Source organism: Myotis daubentonii, chromosome 6 (assembly GCF_963259705.1).
Source record: "Myotis daubentonii chromosome 6, mMyoDau2.1, whole genome shotgun sequence".
Lineage (NCBI taxonomy): Eukaryota > Metazoa > Chordata > Mammalia > Chiroptera > Vespertilionidae > Myotis > Myotis daubentonii.
The window spans coordinates 87,833,711-87,852,237 of NC_081845.1; the positions used below are offsets into that span (position 1 = coordinate 87,833,711).

General features: G+C 43.1%; 2 protein-coding genes across 14 annotated transcripts in view; both read right to left on the reverse strand.

The window, feature by feature from the left end:
• The window catches only part of LOC132237349 (adenylate cyclase type 10-like), a 39,974-nt gene extending 31,391 nt beyond the window's left edge, over positions 1-8,583 (reverse strand). The window contains exons 1-4 of the mRNA XM_059701756.1: positions 8,217-8,583; positions 7,304-7,408; positions 3,621-3,659; positions 2,748-2,891 (exon numbers count right to left, since the gene is read on the reverse strand). Coding sequence (XP_059557739.1) covers positions 2,748-2,891; positions 3,621-3,659; positions 7,304-7,408; positions 8,217-8,373 — 445 coding nt within the window. The 5' untranslated portion in view covers positions 8,374-8,583. The remainder of the gene's footprint in view (positions 1-2,747; positions 2,892-3,620; positions 3,660-7,303; positions 7,409-8,216) is intronic.
• Positions 8,584-9,294: 711 nt separating this feature from the next.
• NFYA (nuclear transcription factor Y subunit alpha) overlaps positions 9,295-18,527 on the reverse strand; it is a 30,127-nt gene continuing 20,894 nt past the window's right edge. For 7 of the 13 annotated variants that reach the window (XM_059701767.1, XM_059701770.1, XM_059701763.1 and 4 more), the window contains 3 exons: positions 17,789-17,962; positions 16,366-16,569; positions 9,295-11,834 (listed from right to left, as the gene is read on the reverse strand). In XM_059701767.1, the coding sequence (XP_059557750.1) occupies positions 16,369-16,569; positions 17,789-17,962 (375 nt within the window). In that variant the 3' untranslated portion in view covers positions 9,295-11,834; positions 16,366-16,368. The remainder of the gene's footprint in view (positions 11,835-16,365; positions 16,570-17,788; positions 17,963-18,527) is intronic. The other 6 variants (XM_059701766.1, XM_059701765.1, XM_059701764.1 and 3 more) reach the window with 1 other exon arrangement.

Here is an 18,527-nt window from a genome sequence, read left to right on the forward strand (position 1 = left end):
ATTGCAAAAAAAAAAATTGCAATAAATAGCAATAGAAACTATCCAAAATGAAAGACATGGAAAAACAAAACAAAACAGTGAACACAGCACCAGTGAGTCATGGAACAATTTCAAGCAGTGTATAGCATGTTGTAACTGGACAGAAGAAGAGGGAAACAGAAAAAAAATTGAAGAAATAAAGGCAGAACATTTTCTAAATTTGATAACTAAAATCCTAGAGATCAAAGAACCTCAATGAACCATAAGCACAAGAAAAAAGAAAAGAAAAATAAAACACTAAAAAAATACCAAGGCACATCATAAGATGACCTAAAACCAGTAATAAAGAAAAAATCTTTAAAAGCAGCCAGAAGAGCCCAACCAGGCGTGGCTCATGGTTGAGCATCGACCTAGGAGCCAGGAGGTCATGGTTAGATTCCCGGTCAGGGCACATGCCCAGGGTTGTGGGCTCGATGCCTGGTAGGGAGCGTGCAGGAGGCAGTCGATCCATCATTCTCTCTCATCATTGGTGTTTCTCTCTCTCTCTCTCCCCCTTTCCCTTCCTCTATGAAATTAATTTAAAGAAAAAACAGCCAGAAGAAAAAATAAAAAGACACATTATATACAAAGAAATAATGATGAAGGCAGATTTCTTGTTGGAAACATCACGAGCTAGAAGATAGAGCAACAGCTTTAATGTAAGAGAGAAAAAAAATCTGTCAACCTAGAAATTAATACCATTGAAAATATCTTTCAAAAAAAAAGAGATTTAGCCCTGACCAGTGTGGCTCAGTGGATAGAGTGTGGGCCTGTGGACTGAAGGGTCCTGGGTTCGATTCTGATCAAGGACATGTACCTTGGTTGTGGGCACATCCCCAGTAGGGAGCATGCAGGAGGCAGCTGATTGATGTTTCTCTCTCATCGATGTTTCTGACTCTCTATCCTTCTCCCTTCCTCTCTGTAAAAAAAATCAATAAAATATATATTTTTAAAAAGATTTAAATAAAGATTTTTCCAGACATACACACACTGGAAACACATCTCCAGCAAATTTATACTATGATAAATGTTAAAGTTCTTCAAACAGACAATGACAAGGGCATGAAGAAATTGGAACCTGCATTCATTGCTAGAGGGAAAATAAAATGGTACAATCACTTTGGAAAAAAGATTAGCAATTTCCCTTTTATTTATTGATTGATTTTTAGAGAGAGAGAGAGAAAGAAAGAGATCAATTTGTTATTTCAGCTTATTCATTCATTGTTTGATTCTTGTTGTGCCCTGACCTGAGATTGAACCTGCAACCTTGGCATGTCTGGAAGACGCTCTAACCAACTGAGCTACCCAATCAGGACAAGATTAGCAATTTCTTAAAAAGGTAAACATACATCTACCATATGACCCAGGCCCTCTACTCCTAGGTATTTATCCAAGAGAAATGATTATGTATGTCCACACAAAGACTTGTACACAGATGTTCATAACAGCTTTATTTGTAATAGCCAAAAGTGAGCACTCAATTATCCAGCAAAAGTGAGTAGACAGCGGCTCTGTGAAGCACACCCGTACCTTTCCCCACACCCTTCTGCCCCCAGGGCTCTCTATTCCCTGCTGTATGTAGCATGCCCGAACCTCTCCGTCTTTCATCTTTCAAGAAGCATCTCTCTCTCCCCACTAATCTCTAAGGGCCCTTTTGCTATAACTTGATTCCTGAGCCCATTTCTTCTACAGCTCACTTCTTCTACCTCTGTGACTTTCTAAATAAAACTTTCTCTGATAATTTGAGTCTTGGCTCTGAATTCTTCTCTTAGCCATAACTTGAAAAAAACTGAGTGGAGAAACAAATTGTAGTAAATCCATACAATAAAATACTACTTGTTCTCATATATATTTTGGAGATATTGCTATATCAGAACATATTTTTTAAGTTGCAGAGAATCTCATTGAGTAGACATATTTAGTGCTTAATCAGTCTCCTACAGATGGATTGTTTTCAACATTTTATTATAAACCATATTGCAATCAATAATCTTGTACATATGACATTTCATGTATCCTCAGGTATTCCTATAGAATAAATGTTCAGAAGTAGGATTGCTGGGATAAAGAATAAATACATTTGCCCAGCTGGTATGGCTCAGTTGGTTGAGCATTGTCCCACGCACCAATAGGTTGCTGGTTCCATTCCCAGTCAGGGAACATGCCAGGGTTGTGTGCTCAATCCCCAGTAGGAGGCATGCAGGAGGCAGCTGATCAATGTTTCTCTCTCATTGATGTTTCTCTCTCTTCCTCTCCCTTCCTCTTTCTCTAAAATCAATAAAAATATATATTTTAAAAAGAATAAATGCATTTATAATCTTGATTACTGAATCATCTTCCATATGTTATATCATTGTTGATTCCTACCAGTACCACATAAGAAGGCTTACTCTTCACAGCCTCAATAGTATGTTTAGCATCTGAATTTTTTAGAAGAGATATGATCTCAATTGGCATTTTTCTTATTATGAAGTTGACCATCTTATGTATTTCTTTGTTTATGTACTATTTATTCATGTCCATTTTTCTCTTAGAATGTTAGTTTTTTTTATTTCTATGTGTTTTTTATTTCTCTGTGTTCTTTCTATGTTAAAAAAAAATCATCCTTTGTCTACATGATATAAGTTGCAAATACTTTTACCCAATTTATCTTTTGACATTTTTATAGTGTTTTTTTTTTTTTCCTGTGGTTGTTGGTTTCCAATTGGATATCTTTTAGTAGCTACTACCTATCTTTAGCTGCAGGTCCTGGCCTTCTCTGGTATGGTAGACCCCAAATTTCTCCTGTATCTCCAGACTGCATTTTGCCACGAGGGTAATGATGTCACTCAGTTGATTCTGTTCCACTGTCCAGAGTGCCAGGAGGACATTCCCTGCAGAGACAGAAGATAGGCTGACAGAGGTCAAGTATCTGGACTCACTTGACCAGGACAAAGACCCCAATAACGCAGAAGGTATCATGCAAGGTGTCAGGCAAGGTTTCTTGGCTCTATATATAATGCTTGCCTAAAACTTTGCTTTAGATCCTCAAAATGACTTGAGCATATAAATAAAGATGACTAGGTAGAAGCTGAAATGTTACTAAGGTTTAAAGATAGTTTAATAATAGTTTTGCTAATCTTCCTTCCACCAGTATACTAAAAGATGATGAGGGGTACTTCATAAAATGTAGGTTCATATTCAAATATAATTTTATGGTTGGTTTAAGTTTAAATAAAAAGATGGTTTAACAGTGTGGCATAAAGCTGTTAATGACCCTAAGAGTTCTCCAGATAGGAGACTTTTTACTCCTCCCTGTCTTACATTTAGTTTCTGCTACTAATGACTAAGTTTCTCATTAGTTTACTCACGAATATTCTACAGGCACTTGTTTTTCTGTCATTCAATCTAAGCAAAATGTAAAGCAATGTGAGCTTAATATGGGCAAGGCTTTCCCATTAGACTGGGAGACCCCAGAGATTGTGTCTTTCTCATCTTCGTTTCTCCAGGCCCAGCACATATTAAATAACCAAACAATGTTGAATAAACAAATATGCCATACTCCACCTAAATATAGTCTTCCTCCCTTAGTCCATAAAATATTCAGGAAAACTGAAAGATACCTGTGATATTTAGGATATCTCCTCCAAAACAGAGGACATCTGAAATTGAGTAAGGGAGAGAGGAAAATAAGTCAAAATCAGAGCTATACCAGATCATAGAAGAATCATATGTGATCAAAGAATGACCTACTGAGTTTTTCCTTATATCTTTTCAGGTCTTTTGTGTATTTCAAGGCTCAGGTTCCTTCTCCCTCCCTTCTAGCTTCTCCTCAAATCCACCTTTACTTATATCACTTTCTCTAAAATGGCAGAAATACTTCTGTTCCTTCAAAGCTACCCCTTTATTTGTCCTCTGGATCCTCGCCTGGCTTACCCTCTCAAGAACTTCACTCCCTCCCTTATCTTCTATTGGGTCATTCCTAGAAATATTTTAAAAAACAAAATAAAACACAACAAAATTAACCTACCTATTTTTGACTTTACCTTCTTCTCTAGCTATTAGGGCCATTTTTGTGCTACATTCCCAGTAAAAATATTCTCAAGAGTTGACTATATACAATTTTCTCCTCATAACCTATTCATTCAATATTTTTCTCTACCATTCTCTTCTCAGCTTACCCCAATCCGACTTCCATCTCTGTCACTTCACTAAAATTATCAAGATCATCAACAGCATTCATCTTGCTAAATTCAGTATTTTCTGACCTCACTGTAGTAGACACCTTTCATTTTCAACCCAGCTAGCCACCACCTCTTTTTTTAGAGACACTACTTCCCCTTTGGTTATGTAAATACCACAATATTCTACACCTCACTGTCTGTCTTATAGACTCTTTTGTAGGTTATTTCTCTTTCTCCCTAATCATAATCCTCGCCTGGAGTTCTTCAAGCCTCAGTCTTAGGCTCTTTCTCTTTATTTTTATTCTCCCCATCAACTCACTTTGATTTCTCTATTTGAATGATTTATTGACATTTCAAGCTCAATATATTAAAAAAGAATCCTGATTTTCTTTCTCAAAGCTCAGGCTTTCCCATTTTGGTAGGTGATGCCACCATCAATTCAGTTATGAAAGCTGAAAACTTGAGTCCCTTTCCTCACTACTTCCCACTGAAAAAATAATCAGCCCGGCTGGTGTGGCTCAGTGGTTGAGCACTGGCCTATGAACCAGGTCACAGTTCAATTCCCAATCAGGGCACATGCCCAGGTTGTGGGCTCAGTCCTCAGTGTGAGGCACGCAGGAGGCAGCCAAATAATGATTCTCTCTCATCATTGATGTTTCTATATCTCTATCTCTCTCCTTTCCTCTCTGAAATCAATAAAAATATATTTTAAAAAAGAAAAATACATCAGCTAATCCTGTGTGTTGAACCTGCAAAATATACAGGGTGTCCCCCCAAAAATGTATATACACTTTAACAGCTGGTAGCTTAATTTTGAAAATAAAATGTGTTTTAATAGACACTGTCTTTATATATAATTATTCAAAGTATGTGTATATGTTTTTGGGGGACACCCTATATATAAAATCAATCCATCGCCATACGACTCCACTGCCATATCTTGAGACCAATATTTTCAACCTTGACTGCGCGATGGAATTGCCTGTAAAAGTTTTAAAATTCCAACTCCTGGGCCTACCTCAAGATAGTCTGATTTAACTGATGTAGACATCAGGACTTTGAAAAGCTCCCCCAAGTGGTTATCTAACATGCTGCCAAGGTTGAGAACCACTACCCTAGACCAATTCTCCATCATCTTTAACAGCTGTTCCAATGATCTCGTCCAGCTTCCATTCTTACCACCTACTCTTCTTCAGCTCCCTATAATCCAATCCCCCCAAGGCAGCTAACAAGAGCTTTTAAAAAATGTAAATCAGCCCTAACTGGTTTGGCTCAGTGGATAGAGCATTGACCTGCGGACTGAAGGTTCCCAGGCCAAGGGCACGTACCTTGGTTGCAGGCACATCCCCAGTGGGAGATGTGCAGGAGGCAGCTGATCGATGTTTCTCTCTCATCGATGTTTCTAACTCTCTATCCCTGTCCCTTCCTCTCTATAAAAAATCAATAAAATATATTTTTAAAAAAATGTAAATCAGATCATACTCCCTTGTACTGACATGTATGATCCAAACTACTTACGATGGCTTATCCAGTGGTCGGCAAACTGCGACTCGCAAGCCACATGCAGCTCTTTGGCCCCTTGAGTGTGACTCTTCCACAAAATACCGACTTCTGCGCATGGACCACGAAGTTTCAATCACACTGTACATGCGCGCCCGCACGTGATATTTTGTGGAAGAGCCACACTCAAGGGGCCAAAGAGCCGCATGTGGCTCGCAAGCTGCAGTTTGCCGACCACGGGCCTATACAGCTCGATGATCTCCAACCTCACCTCAAGCCACTTTTCTTCCACTAGCTATGCTCTAGCCCAGGGAGGGGAACCTTTTTTTCTACCAAGGGCCATTTGGATATTTTTAACATCATTTGTGGGCCATACAAAATTATCAACTTAAAAATCAGCCTGCTTTAATTAATTCACCCCTAATGCGCTGGCTGGGCCAGATCAAATGATTTCGTGGGCCTTATGTGGCCCCACAGGCCAGATGTTCCCCACCCTGGCTCTAGCCACACTGGCCTCCTCACTGCCCAGAATATGCCAAGTTTTCTCCCGTCTCAGAAACTTTGTACTTGGCTTTCTTCCGTCTGAAATGCTGTACACTTGGCTCTCCACAAGGTGTTCCTCTCGTCATTTACCTCTCAGCCTAAACACCCCCTTTGATTACCCTAATATAGAAACGCTCGCCCTATAATTCTTCTTTCTTAACCATCACACCCTATTTATTTCCTTTGTAGAATGTATAATCTATAATTGTTCATTATTTGCCTATCCCACAAGGATAGGTACTGTGTCTTATGTACCTGTATTTCTAGTACCCAGAAGTTCCTGATGTTACAATTCCTAATTCATAACTTCTATCTCCCCCTTTCATCTACACTTGGTGAGAAGAATTGAAAGACCTTTAACACTTGCTCCTCACGGGTTAGGGGTCGGTCAAAGAATCGTTTCTAAAGGAGACGGCCCAAAGTTAGTATTCTGGTGACTCTCAGAATGATGGACATAACTGCATGGGGCGCCGTCCGCCAAGAACCGGAATGTTACATAGGTACTAAAGGGTATAGGGCCAGCGTAATTTCTGTTGGGTAGGCCTAACCAGACTGAGAGGTGAACAACAGGGTTTTGCACCCTCTGCACCTATTATAGTGCATGTCACTGAGTGGGAACTCAAAAACACGTTTACTGAACAAAGAAGGAGTTTCTTTTCCAAATTAGGCAAATATGCGCGAGCTTAACACATGGCAGAAAATAAACACTCATTCCTACCTCACAGGACCAAAATGCAACGCTGGCACGGGAAGGTGTTTTCTAAATTATATTTGATATACACACATGAGGCACGTTACATTATTGTTAGAAGAGACAGCCTGAGGAATGCTTTATTTTGAAATAAAACACAAACATGCAAAGTTAAAACTAGCTGTTGTTCTGTTTCTGAACATTGAGTCAACAGGATGTGAGACTGGACAGAATGGCAGATACAAAGAGCTAGCTTGCCGGAACAAATGTGAGTAAGACTGAAAGAACGGTCCTTCAGTGTCCCTTCTAAGGTACCCCAGGACCCCTTCCATCGCCAACCCGCGGGAGCCCAGGCCACGCCTCCTTGCCCCCTGCAATGGCCACTCACGCTCGATGATGTCACTAATGTAATAACTGAAAATGCGGGCCAGTTTGTCCAGGTCATCTTCCGACTTGCAGGTCAGGCTGAACCTGTCCATCAGTGCTGTGAACCCTAGCCAACAAAGCAGAGGTGATTACGTTAGCTGACAATCCTCAACGTTTATTGCCTCCACCTATCAGACCCGGGTAAAGGGAGCAGATGTCTTTTTATTTTTTTAAATATGTTTTATTGAGTTTTTACAGAGAAGGAGAGGACAGTTAGAAACATCGATGAGACAGAAACATCGATCGGCTGCCTCCTGCACACACACCCCCTACTGGGGATGTGCCCGCAACCCAGGTACATGCCCTTGACCGGAATCGAACCTGGGACCCTTCCGTCTGCAGGCCGACGCTCTATCCATTGAGCCAAACCGGTTAGGGTGGGAGCAGATGTCTGGGCTTTAGCAGCCCCATCGTCCTGTCAGGGGGTGGGGAAATCGGGGTGCACTGCTCCAGGAGCTGCAGACCGTGAAGCCAGCGCCCCCTCGCCCACCCTTCCCTGCGGCGCCCTGGCCGAGGGACCCTCAGAATTTCTCCCCAGGTGAGAGGCAGGCAGCACACGGGAACAGGGTCATGCTTTGTGGAGGGCTCGTAGTTTGAGCTCCTTGAATCTCTCATCTTCATGACACACACGCTCCCCAGACACCCGTTAAATGAACAGACTCTCAGTGTTATGAGTCGCAATTTCATGCTTTCTGAAGAGAACCCAAGGGCTAAGCCAGAGCATCCTTAGCGGCGTCCTCCTGCTCGGAAACGGCGCTGGTCCCCGCGGGCGACCGGCAGAGAAAGGCGCCTGAGCTCCCGCGGCTCTGGGAGCGGAGGCCCAACGGCCGCCGCCGGGGCGGGCCGGGGAGCGACGCGCCTGCCCTCGCCCTCACCCGTCACGTGGACGCCAAGGAGGACGCCCTGGGCCGTGGCCAGCTCGGCTTCTGGTGCCCGGGGCTTCCGGAAGACCAGCAGGTCGGGAAGTAGCGCCGCCAACCGGGCCTCCACCGGCCACAGAAGCGGCGCCCTCTCCCGGTCGCCGGTCGCCATGACGGCGGCGGGGTTGCCCGCCGACCTACCGGAAACAGGGTCCCCCGAGTAGCAGCCAATTAGCGTGGCGGTCCTGGCGGGGCCCTCCCACCAACCAATCAGTGTGGGCTTTCTTGCGGCACCGCCCCACCTGCCTCCGGCCGCCGCTGCCCTTGCTCTGGCTTCCGGGGCGGAAGGCGGGGCAGCTAAGAGCAGGGCTTTCAGAGCCGCAATGCCCTCGTGTTTTCATGAAACAGGGTAGTGAAGATGCTTCTACCAAAGAATATCTGGGGTGAATACAGTAGTGGTCTTTGCGTCCTATCACGGCATCTGGCTAAAGCAAACTCAGGATGGCTTTTAAACTGAACAGTTACACTAAGGTTATTTTACTCTTGGCCCGTTTCAATCGTTAGGGGAGAGATTCTTCTATTTCTGCGGTCTGCCAGGATTGGTCTATCGGGTCTCATGGGAGGGGTCCCAATGGCTGTTTTTCTCACTTCTGTATGATAATGACATACTTAAGTTCCCAATCGGTTGCTCAGATTCAGAGAGAACACAAAGCAGTACAACTATGAGTACACTGTGGATTTTTAACAATCAGAAAAGTATTTTTGTCTTTCCTGCAGAAATAAAACATTTTTATTTTCACTATAGTTCTACAACACCTAATAAATCAATGCCATTTTGGTGGGCTAATTTTACTCAAGGTATTCTTCTTTGCATTTTTATAACACTTCCAGTAACACCAAATATATGATCAGACCACAGATGACAGGAAATAATTGTCAGCAGAGTGGGAAGGCCAAAAGGAAGGAAAAGAGATTAAAGGAAGGAGCTAGGTAAGTGGCCTGGACACTACATATATGTCTTGTGTCTACAGAGATCAATTTCAACATTATAAACCACCTCGAACCCAGGGGATGTAGACTTCTCAAAATTCAATCACTTTCTCATAAATTTATTTTTAAAAATAACAATTGCAATGACATCAATGATCAGATCACTTGTACTCCCCCTACTGCTGAGGGGAAAATATATATAACTGAGTCCCAAAGGAAAATCAAGACATTATTATCAGGCACTCAATAGCCAAAAATGTTGTTGGTCCAGTGATATAGACACTGACATGTTCAATGTACCAATACAATTAAAATATATACAATTATCCTGCAAAAAAAAAGCATTCATGAAGTAAAGTAACTATTAAACCAATTATTCACTCATCCATTCACTCTATATCTAAAAGTCATCACTACAGTCAAAATGAAAAATGAATAAAAGAACTTCTAGCAACAAATAAAGAAAAAAATCCAAACCTTAATCCACCTCAACCCCACTTTGTGGGTTATTATGATATGCTAAAAATGACCACAATAAAAGGGCCATGAATTAGCTGAAATGCAATGACAATAATGACAACTGAAGCATTTAATTTCAAGCAAAACTCAAATGCATGAAAAAATAATTCCGCAACAATGAGGCTGGAATTACTATGTACAAACTTACAGACACAAATAAATAGCATTTTAGAACTACTGGCTTAAGTACTAGAAATTAGGTCTGAGGAATCTCTTCCTGAACTCTGCATCTTAAAGATTCCTAAACAAACCAAGGGATATAAATTTCTCATTGTTTTTAGTAACCTGTCATTTGACAAATTTGGGGATTACTGGATAAATTAACATCTAAAACTCATGTAATGAGCCAGAAGTTTCTAGTGAGTCTACCAAAGAATAAGTCCTCCATTTCTGACATCTGGAAGCCAGGAGATGATTCGATTTCAGGAATTAGAAATATATTTCACTTCCTGCTTTCTTTGCATAGCTCTGTACCTCTATTTAGACCATTACAATGCTTATGATGTTTTCTTTAGAGAGTGAAATACTTTTTATCTCTTAATACAATTAGAGTAAAATATAAAAAGAGCCAATCTTTACTCTTGGTTATTAAGTCAAAAAGAATTGTTTTCCTTCTTTGTTTCCAGAGTAGGCAGAAACTCTTCTGAAGTATCACTTTCTACCAGGGTTCAACATCTAGAAAAGAAATGAGACACAACCCATTCTGGGAACTGTGGCCCAATTCCTTACACTACAGCCATCTCTAGTTCCAGTCTGTAATTTGTCCCCAAAATGTAGATGCAAAGTGAAAACCTTCCTGCAAAGGCATATGGAGAAAGGGGGAAGCAAATGGAAGCTGGCACCAATGAGTCAGCTGCCATGGGAAACATGAGAATGTCCGTTTTCTGGGGCCAGCACAAAGCACTTGCAGGAGTGAAGCCAACATCCACGTTGAGTTCTAGGAGGTAACCTGGAGAATGTCCAGGACAGCTTGATTGAACAGTGCTTTCCAGAAAAGTGTCAAAGACCAAATCTCAGACTTCTCTCTTTCGGTTGTTAAAAGATTATAGTGTAAATGTAAATTAGTCTCTTCATCTTAATGATCCATCCCAGGCATCCATCAACTGAAGAATCATGCTATATGACAACACATGGGTATATTACCTCTCTCTCTTCTAGACTGAAACACACACAAACCCTTCTATTTTCCAAATGCTGTCACTAAGCCTATGATTGAAAATCTCTAGTTTGCCTCTCCGTTTAGGAGTTACTACAAGTGTCCTCAGCACTTCAGCATAGTTGTATTATTTTGTTCTCTACTTAGGAAAGGAAGTTTCAAGGTCCAATACCTTCTAAATTGTCTTACAAGTAGCCATAGTAAGAACTATGGTCCAGATGACCTGTCAACAGATGGACAAGCAGACCACAACTGGCCAAAATGAAAAAAGATTCAGCAATTATTTTTAGTGCTTGATTCTTTTATCATTCTATCCCCAGAATTAGCTTTTTCTTGGCTTGGAGTCCAAAAATACCAACCTATCATCTGCGCAGACATTCTTATTATTACCACAGATTAGATGAATGTATCTCAGAGAATTTATTATTTCCATGAGATTGAACTTCCATGCCTGGAAGTCATCTCTGAATACAGTGTTCATTCACTTAGCCTGAGATGGTGTTTAGATTCCATGGGAAGGAGTGGGCTTCAGCTTCCCGGATTGTAGTTTAGCTTGAGAAGGTTGTTCTCCCCTGCTCAGACGGCTGGCTGGCTTCACCAGTCAACATCTAAGTGCTGTGTGTGGTACTGTTGGGCTGGCATGAGTCCTTCGCATCATCCTAGTCCATGAAACGTCAATGTCATCAACAGTCTAAAATAGTCCTGACTGAAGGGGTGAGACAAAGCCTTGCAACTTCAATTTGCCAGACAACGCTGCAATTATAATACCAAGCCACTTTGAAAAACTAAGTGGGTTTCTGTCCTGCAGAAAAGGGCAGAATGTTATCATCAGTGTCCCATCGGAAGAAGTGATCAATTTCCTGGAACAGTGGTGAGGAACATGACCTTGATCATCTCCATCACATGGCCTGGGGTTAGGATACTCGGATGATCTGTGTCATTGCTTCTTCATCTGCTTGGTTTGGATCCTAGAGACAAAGAAAGCATAATAATGATTAAAGTACTTTGCAAAAGCAACAGGAACTGTGGCTCTCACTACTTTATCACCAAGGACATAGATACAACTTTGCCAAGAAAACCAAAGGTCTGCTTGCAAGTCTGCATAAGTGGATTAAAATGCAGCTCCATTTGGAAATGAGACAATAAACCTTATTCTTAAAAGGATTAAAAATCTGATCTGGCCTGCCACTCCATTACTGAACACTCCAGAGTTGATAGCACACCTATGTTGTGCTCTACCTTTACTGTTTAAGGGTCCTCAGAGGTGGCTAAGAGAAAGACCAAGAAAAGCCATGTCATACTATATCTATATTAAAATATATTTTTACTAGAGGCCCGGTGCACGAATTTGTGCATGGGTGGGGTCCTTCTGGGTGACCTGCAGGGATCGGGCCGAAACCCACAGTCCAACACCGCCTGAAACTCCTACCTGCCACTCCTGCTCATCCTGGCCCCACTGTGCCTGCTGTGTGCTTGTGCCCAATCAGTCCCGATTGGGAGAGGCTTGCGCTGCCACAGCAGCGCTCACCAGCCATGAGCCCTGTGTCTGGAGCCCTCCCAAGGGGAGTAGCCTGTGGGATCGGGCTGAAACCTGCTCTCTGACATCCCTCAAGGGGTGTGGGATTGTGAGAGGGCATAGGCCAGACTGAGGGAACCCACCGGTGCACGATCTGACAGGGGAGGGACCGCGGGAGGGCTCCAGGGTGTGTCTGGCCCATCTTGCTCAGTGCTGATCAACAGCAAGCTCACCTACCAGTTGGAGCATCTGCCCCCTGGTGGTCAGTGTATGTCATAGCGACTGGTCGACCAGTTGACTGTTTGCCCCCTGGTGGTCAGTGCGCATCATAGCGAGCAGTTGGGGATCCTTAGCATATCATTAGCATATTACTTTTTTTATAAAAAAATATATTTTATTGATTTCTTTTTACAGAGAGGAAGGGAGAGGGATAGAGAGTTAGAAACATCTATGAGAGAGAAACATCCATCAGCTGCCTCCTGCACAGCCCCTACTGGGGATGTGCCCTCAACCAAGGTACATGCCCTTGACCGGAATCGAACCTGGGACCCTTCAGTCCGCAGGCCGATACTCAACTCACTGAGCCAAACTGGTTAGGGCGCATATTACGTTTTGATTGGTTGTTCAGTTGTTCTGCTGTTCGGTCTATTTGCATATTACCATTTTATTATATAGGACTGATTTCAGAGAGAGAAGGAGAGAGATAGAAACATCAATGATGAAGTAGATTGCCTGCCTCCTGCATGCCCCACAATGGGGATCGAACCCACAGCCTGGGCATGTGCCCTGACTGGGAATCAAACCGTGACCTCCTGGTTCATAGGTCGAGGCTCAACCACTGAGCCATGCCAGTCAGACATGCTGTGTGTGTTGTGTGTGTGTGTGTATAAAATATACAAATATATATAAAATATAATATAATATAATATATAATTTTTGGTCATTATTTTCTGATCATTATATTTAAATGCTGAGCACTTAGCAGAGCTAAGTGACACTGGGATTTATTTACTTTGACGCACTTTGTTAAAAGGTTACAGTGTACCTAGAAGTTACAGATAAACCTGATGCCCAGATGGGTATAAGTGATTTGCTGGGACTAGAATCAGTAAGTTACTCAGGAGCCCAGCAAGAACTAACTCCCAGGTCTCTGGTACCCATTTAATATTCTTTCCACTAAACTCTGCCTGCTGCCTCTCACTTACAACATGCAGTGTTAAGACAAGGATTTGTCTGTGGAAGCTTTCTACAATACTCATAGTAACCACCTTCAGTTCTTTCACACCAAGGCAGTGAAGTCTCAATTAACATGATCCAAGGATACGGTGAATGATTTCTGAAGGTGGTAGGCCGGGAGCTTGGTCTTGATCAATGAGTGAGAATACTAATAGCATTTACTGAGCTCTCACCATGCACTAGGCTAAGTAGGTGCCTAATGTGACTTACTGCATGACATTCTCACAACATTCTTGTGAAGTATCAATAGCACCCCATTTTACAGGTGAAGAAAACGGAGGCTAAAAGAGGCTAAGTAAACTGACTGAGGTCATATTGTTAGCACACAGAATTAGGAGAGTTCCTTGAGTGAAAAGCTTTACAAATTGGCTATATTGAGGACAAAGGTCCTAATGGCAGAAGACAGAACAATGCTATAGCAAGAGCATAAAAACCAAGGAGTAGGAGGAAATGAAGTCAGAGGTAGGCAGGAGGAGCTAGATCATTCAGGACCTTTTTGGCCAAGGTAAGTACTTTAGATTTTAGTCTTAAGTGTAAATGAGAAAGGGCAGGGTAGAAGGAATTTAAGCAAGATGGTGATGTGATGTGATACACATTTAAAAATATCACACTAAAATGCGGCTAATGGACCAGAGCAGCACAAGAATGGAACAAGGAAGACCAGTTGGCAGCTGTTATATTAACTGAACCAAAAGAGAGGGGATTAGACTAGGCTGGCATTTGGGAGGGAAAAAAGTAAACTGGCTCAGATTATATTTTAGATGTAAAATCAAGAGTTGGATAATTCTAGTAACTGGATGGATGGACATGTTGAGATGAGTGGTTGAGGCATTAAAAAAAAAAAATCAAGAGTTCTACTTTAGATATATTGACTCAGAAATGTCAATACAATAAAATCAGTAGAATTAGATTTAAGAACCAGTACAATATAGTAGTTACAGAGTATGTTATGGAATTGTACTGCTTGGGTTTGAAATTCAGTTGTACCATTTTATTAAGTATTAGTGTCACGGTGCATGGATTTGTGCACATTGAAAGGAAATTAATTAGAAGAAATATTTTAATATCGTTATTTGTGTCTTGCTAATGAAAAGAAAAAGGATTCTATCAAGTCTCCTATCTACCTACTCCAGGACTTCTGAGGATCAAATGAGATGAAGCATGGGAAAACAATTCACAAACATTTGGTTGAACTGTAAAATGTTTGCACCTGGCTATAAATCAAGTTGTGTTCCTAGGGTGAAGAAACTCTAAGGAGGCTAGTCACTTGGGAGAGGAAGCTGGGCATTGCTATGTGATGTCATTACCCGGCACCCACAACGACCGTTTCCAGTCTGGGCTGTGGGCCGCATTTTGCACCATGGGATCTTGGCAGTGTTGGCTGCGATTTGGTGGGCTGTTGCTCCGGGGTGGTGCTAGGGCCTGTGTTACACTTGGGGGAAGCTGAGTGTTGGTTTGTAGGTACCAGATCCATGGTGCTGTTTATTTTTAAACTAGGGGCCCGGTGCACGAAATTCATGCACTGGGTGTTGGGGGCAGGGGGGGGGTGTCCCTTAGCCCAGCCTGCCCCCTCTCACATACTGGGAGCCCTCAGGCGTTGACCCCCATCACCCTTCAATCGCAGGATCGGCCCCTTGCCCAGGCCTGACGCCTCTGACAGAGGTGTCAGGCCTGGGCAGGGGACCCTCATTTCCCCCCATCACAGGCTCTGGCCCCCACCCAGGCCTGAGGCCTCTGGCCCAGGAATCATGCCTGGGCAGGGGACCCCCATCTCCCTCTGATCGCTTGCTCCACCCCCCGCCCAAGCCTGACGCCTCTGACCCAGGCTTCAGGCCTGGGCAAGGGGACCATCATATCCCCCCAATCCCCGGCTCAGGCCCCCGCCCAGGCCTGATGCCTCGGCCAGAGGAGTTGACCCTCATCACCCTCCGATCACCAATCACCGGATCGGCCCCTTGACCAGGCCTGAGGCCTCCGGCAGAGGTGTCAGGCCTGGGCAGGGGACCCCCAGCTCCCCGCGGTTGCAGGCTCCGCCCCTGCCCAGGCCTAATGCCTCTGGCTGAGGCGTCCGGCCCGGGCAGCGGGGACCCGCAGCTGCAGCGGCCCCGCAATCGTGGGCTTCGCTTTAGGCCCAGGCAAGGGACCCCTAGCTCCCGGGACTGCCAGCTTCGACCGTGCCCAGCTCCCATCGCTGGCTCCACCCCTACTTCCTGCTATCACTGGCCAGGGCGGCAAAGGCGCCTGATTCTCCGATCATGGCTGGGGGGCAGGGCAAAGGCGGCCCTGGGGCTGCCTTTGCCCTGCCCCCCAGCTCTTAGCTCCCCCCTGGGTTTCTGATCACTGTCAGTGGCAGGCGGCTTCTTCCTGCTTTCCCTTTCACCTCCCTGCATTGTGCCTACATATGCAAATTAACCGCCATCTTGTTGGCAGTTAACTGCCAATCTTAGTTGGCAGTTAACTGTCAATCTTAGTTGGCAGTTAACTGCCAACTTTAGTTGGCAGTTAATTTGCATATAGCCCTGATTAGCCAATGAAAAGGGTAGCTCGTACGCCAATTACCATTTTTCTCTTTTATTAGTGTTGATAGCCAGTGTGTGCCATGGCAGCTCCTGTGCTGGGCATCTGCCCCCTAGTGGTCAGTGTGCGTCATACCTACTGGTCAGACAGACACTTAACTATATATATATTACACCTTAGGCAAACTATTTAACCTGTCTAAACCTTTGATTCAACTGTAAAATGCTTACCTCCTAGAGCTTTAGGTTGCTGTAAATATTCAGTTGGGGGAAAAAACTTAGAAAATGCAGAAGATTCCACCTGAGAAAATACAAAGTAAGAAGTCTTCTTACCTGCATATGAGGGCTATCCTTTTCTTTTGGAGAGAAAAATCGCCCACCTTCACCACGCTTCCGTGCCATGGCATGACGGTGCCGAGACTCATGCAGATATTTCTAAAACCAGAAATCAAAGCCACCAGAGGCACTTATGACTTTGAATTATGGAGAAAGCACTAGATAGCTAGCCATATATAACTACCATAAGAAGTAAATGCTAAATGAATATAATAAAAAAGATTCCCTTCCCAAAGGTATCCCATAGATAACTACCTATCTCTTAATATATATATATATATATATATATATATATATATATATATATATCCTCTCTTTTGCTTTAATAACAGACCAAATTTTTGTTGGGCAAATGGCTGCTTAGTAAAAACATTGCATTTCCTTGCTTTATTTGCAGGTAACTGGCCATGTAATTAAATTTTTGCTAAGGGGCCTGGCTGGTGTAGCTCAGTGTCGACCTGTATGAACCAGGAGGTCACAGTTCAATTCCTGGTCAGGGCACATGTCCATTTTGCGGGCTCAATCCCCAGTGTGGGGTGTGCAGGAGGCAGCTGATCAATGATTCTCTCTCATCATTGATGTTTCTCTCTCTCTCCACCTCCCTTCCTCTATGAAGTCAATAAAAAAAAAATTAAAAAAAAATAAATTTTTGCTAATGAAATATAAAACTTCCTAAAAGTTTCCTTAAAAGAGAGCTGCCTCTTTTGTTCCATTTGCTTCTAGGCTGGAGCCCAAGCAGCCATCTTGGACTACAAATAGCAAACTAAGAAATTAGAATAAGACAGGAGGAGAATGAGTCTTGAGAACTGTGGAAATGTGCTACCAGCCCAGGACAATTTATCTCTGGGCTTCTTTTATGTAAGAAAAATTTTAAAAAAATAATTTTAAATTTAAGCCAGTATTATTTTTTTGTTTCTGTAGCTGCACCTACATATAACAAATGATAACTTTTATAAAAAAATACCAGCTATCAGCCCAGTCAGTGTCGGTGGTTGAGCATCGACCTACAAACCAGGTCATGGTTCCATTCCTGGTCAGGGCACATGCCTGAATTGCAGTCTTGATCCCCAGTGTGGGGCATGCAGGAGGCAGCCGATCAATGATTCTCTCTCATCACTGATGTTTCTCTCTCTCCTTCCCTCTTCTTTCCTCTCTGAAATAAAAAAAAAAATATATTAAAAAACAAAAACAAACCAGCTATCTACCTACCTTCAGTTGTTTGGAAGGTACTCAAAACAAACCATATAAAAGGTTTTACTTATTCCTAAAGTAGAACCCTGGTATTCTCTTCCTACATCCTTCCCTATGTTATACATACCCTTCTTTCCTTTGGAATTTTCCCTTCTGCCTCTAGTTTGGCTCGGGCTTGCCTCCTCTTAAGTATGCGGTGATACTGTTTGGCATTCACATAGAGAGGCTCTTCTTCGAGCATCTCTGCTCCAGGTAGAGGGATTCTTTGGATAGCAGGCACAGACCCAGCACCAGGCACCATCTGTGTTGAGAGAAAACCAGTTTATTAAATAGTGACATAAAGTATAGACATAGGCAAGTTTCTTAATCTGTGTTAATCTATTTTCTTCTGAATGCTACACAAGAGTAGCTTTTACAGGGCATTCAGTTAAATGCATTTTCTGGAGAACACTTACACTAAATGCATTTTAAACCAACATTACAAATCTATCAATTGGGGGCCCAGGAGCCACACTTAGAAATAACATAACCTGGTCCAAATTCTTGTCCACACATGGCTCCATTCTCTAGGAATGTCTGCTGCCATCCAGACAGTAATCATATATATATATATACTAGAGGCCCAGCGCACAAAAATTTGTGCACTCGGGGGGGAGGGGGGTCCCTCAGCCCGGCCTGTGACCTCTCGCAGTCTGGGACCCCTCGGGAGATAACGACCTGCTGGCTTAGGCCTGCTCCCCGGTGGCAGAGGGCAGGCCCAATCCCTAGGTGCAGCCCCTGGTCAGGCTCAGAGCAGGGCCGATTGGGGAGTTGGGGCACCGCCGCTGCCTGTCATACACAGAGCAGGGCATTTGGGAGGTTGTGAT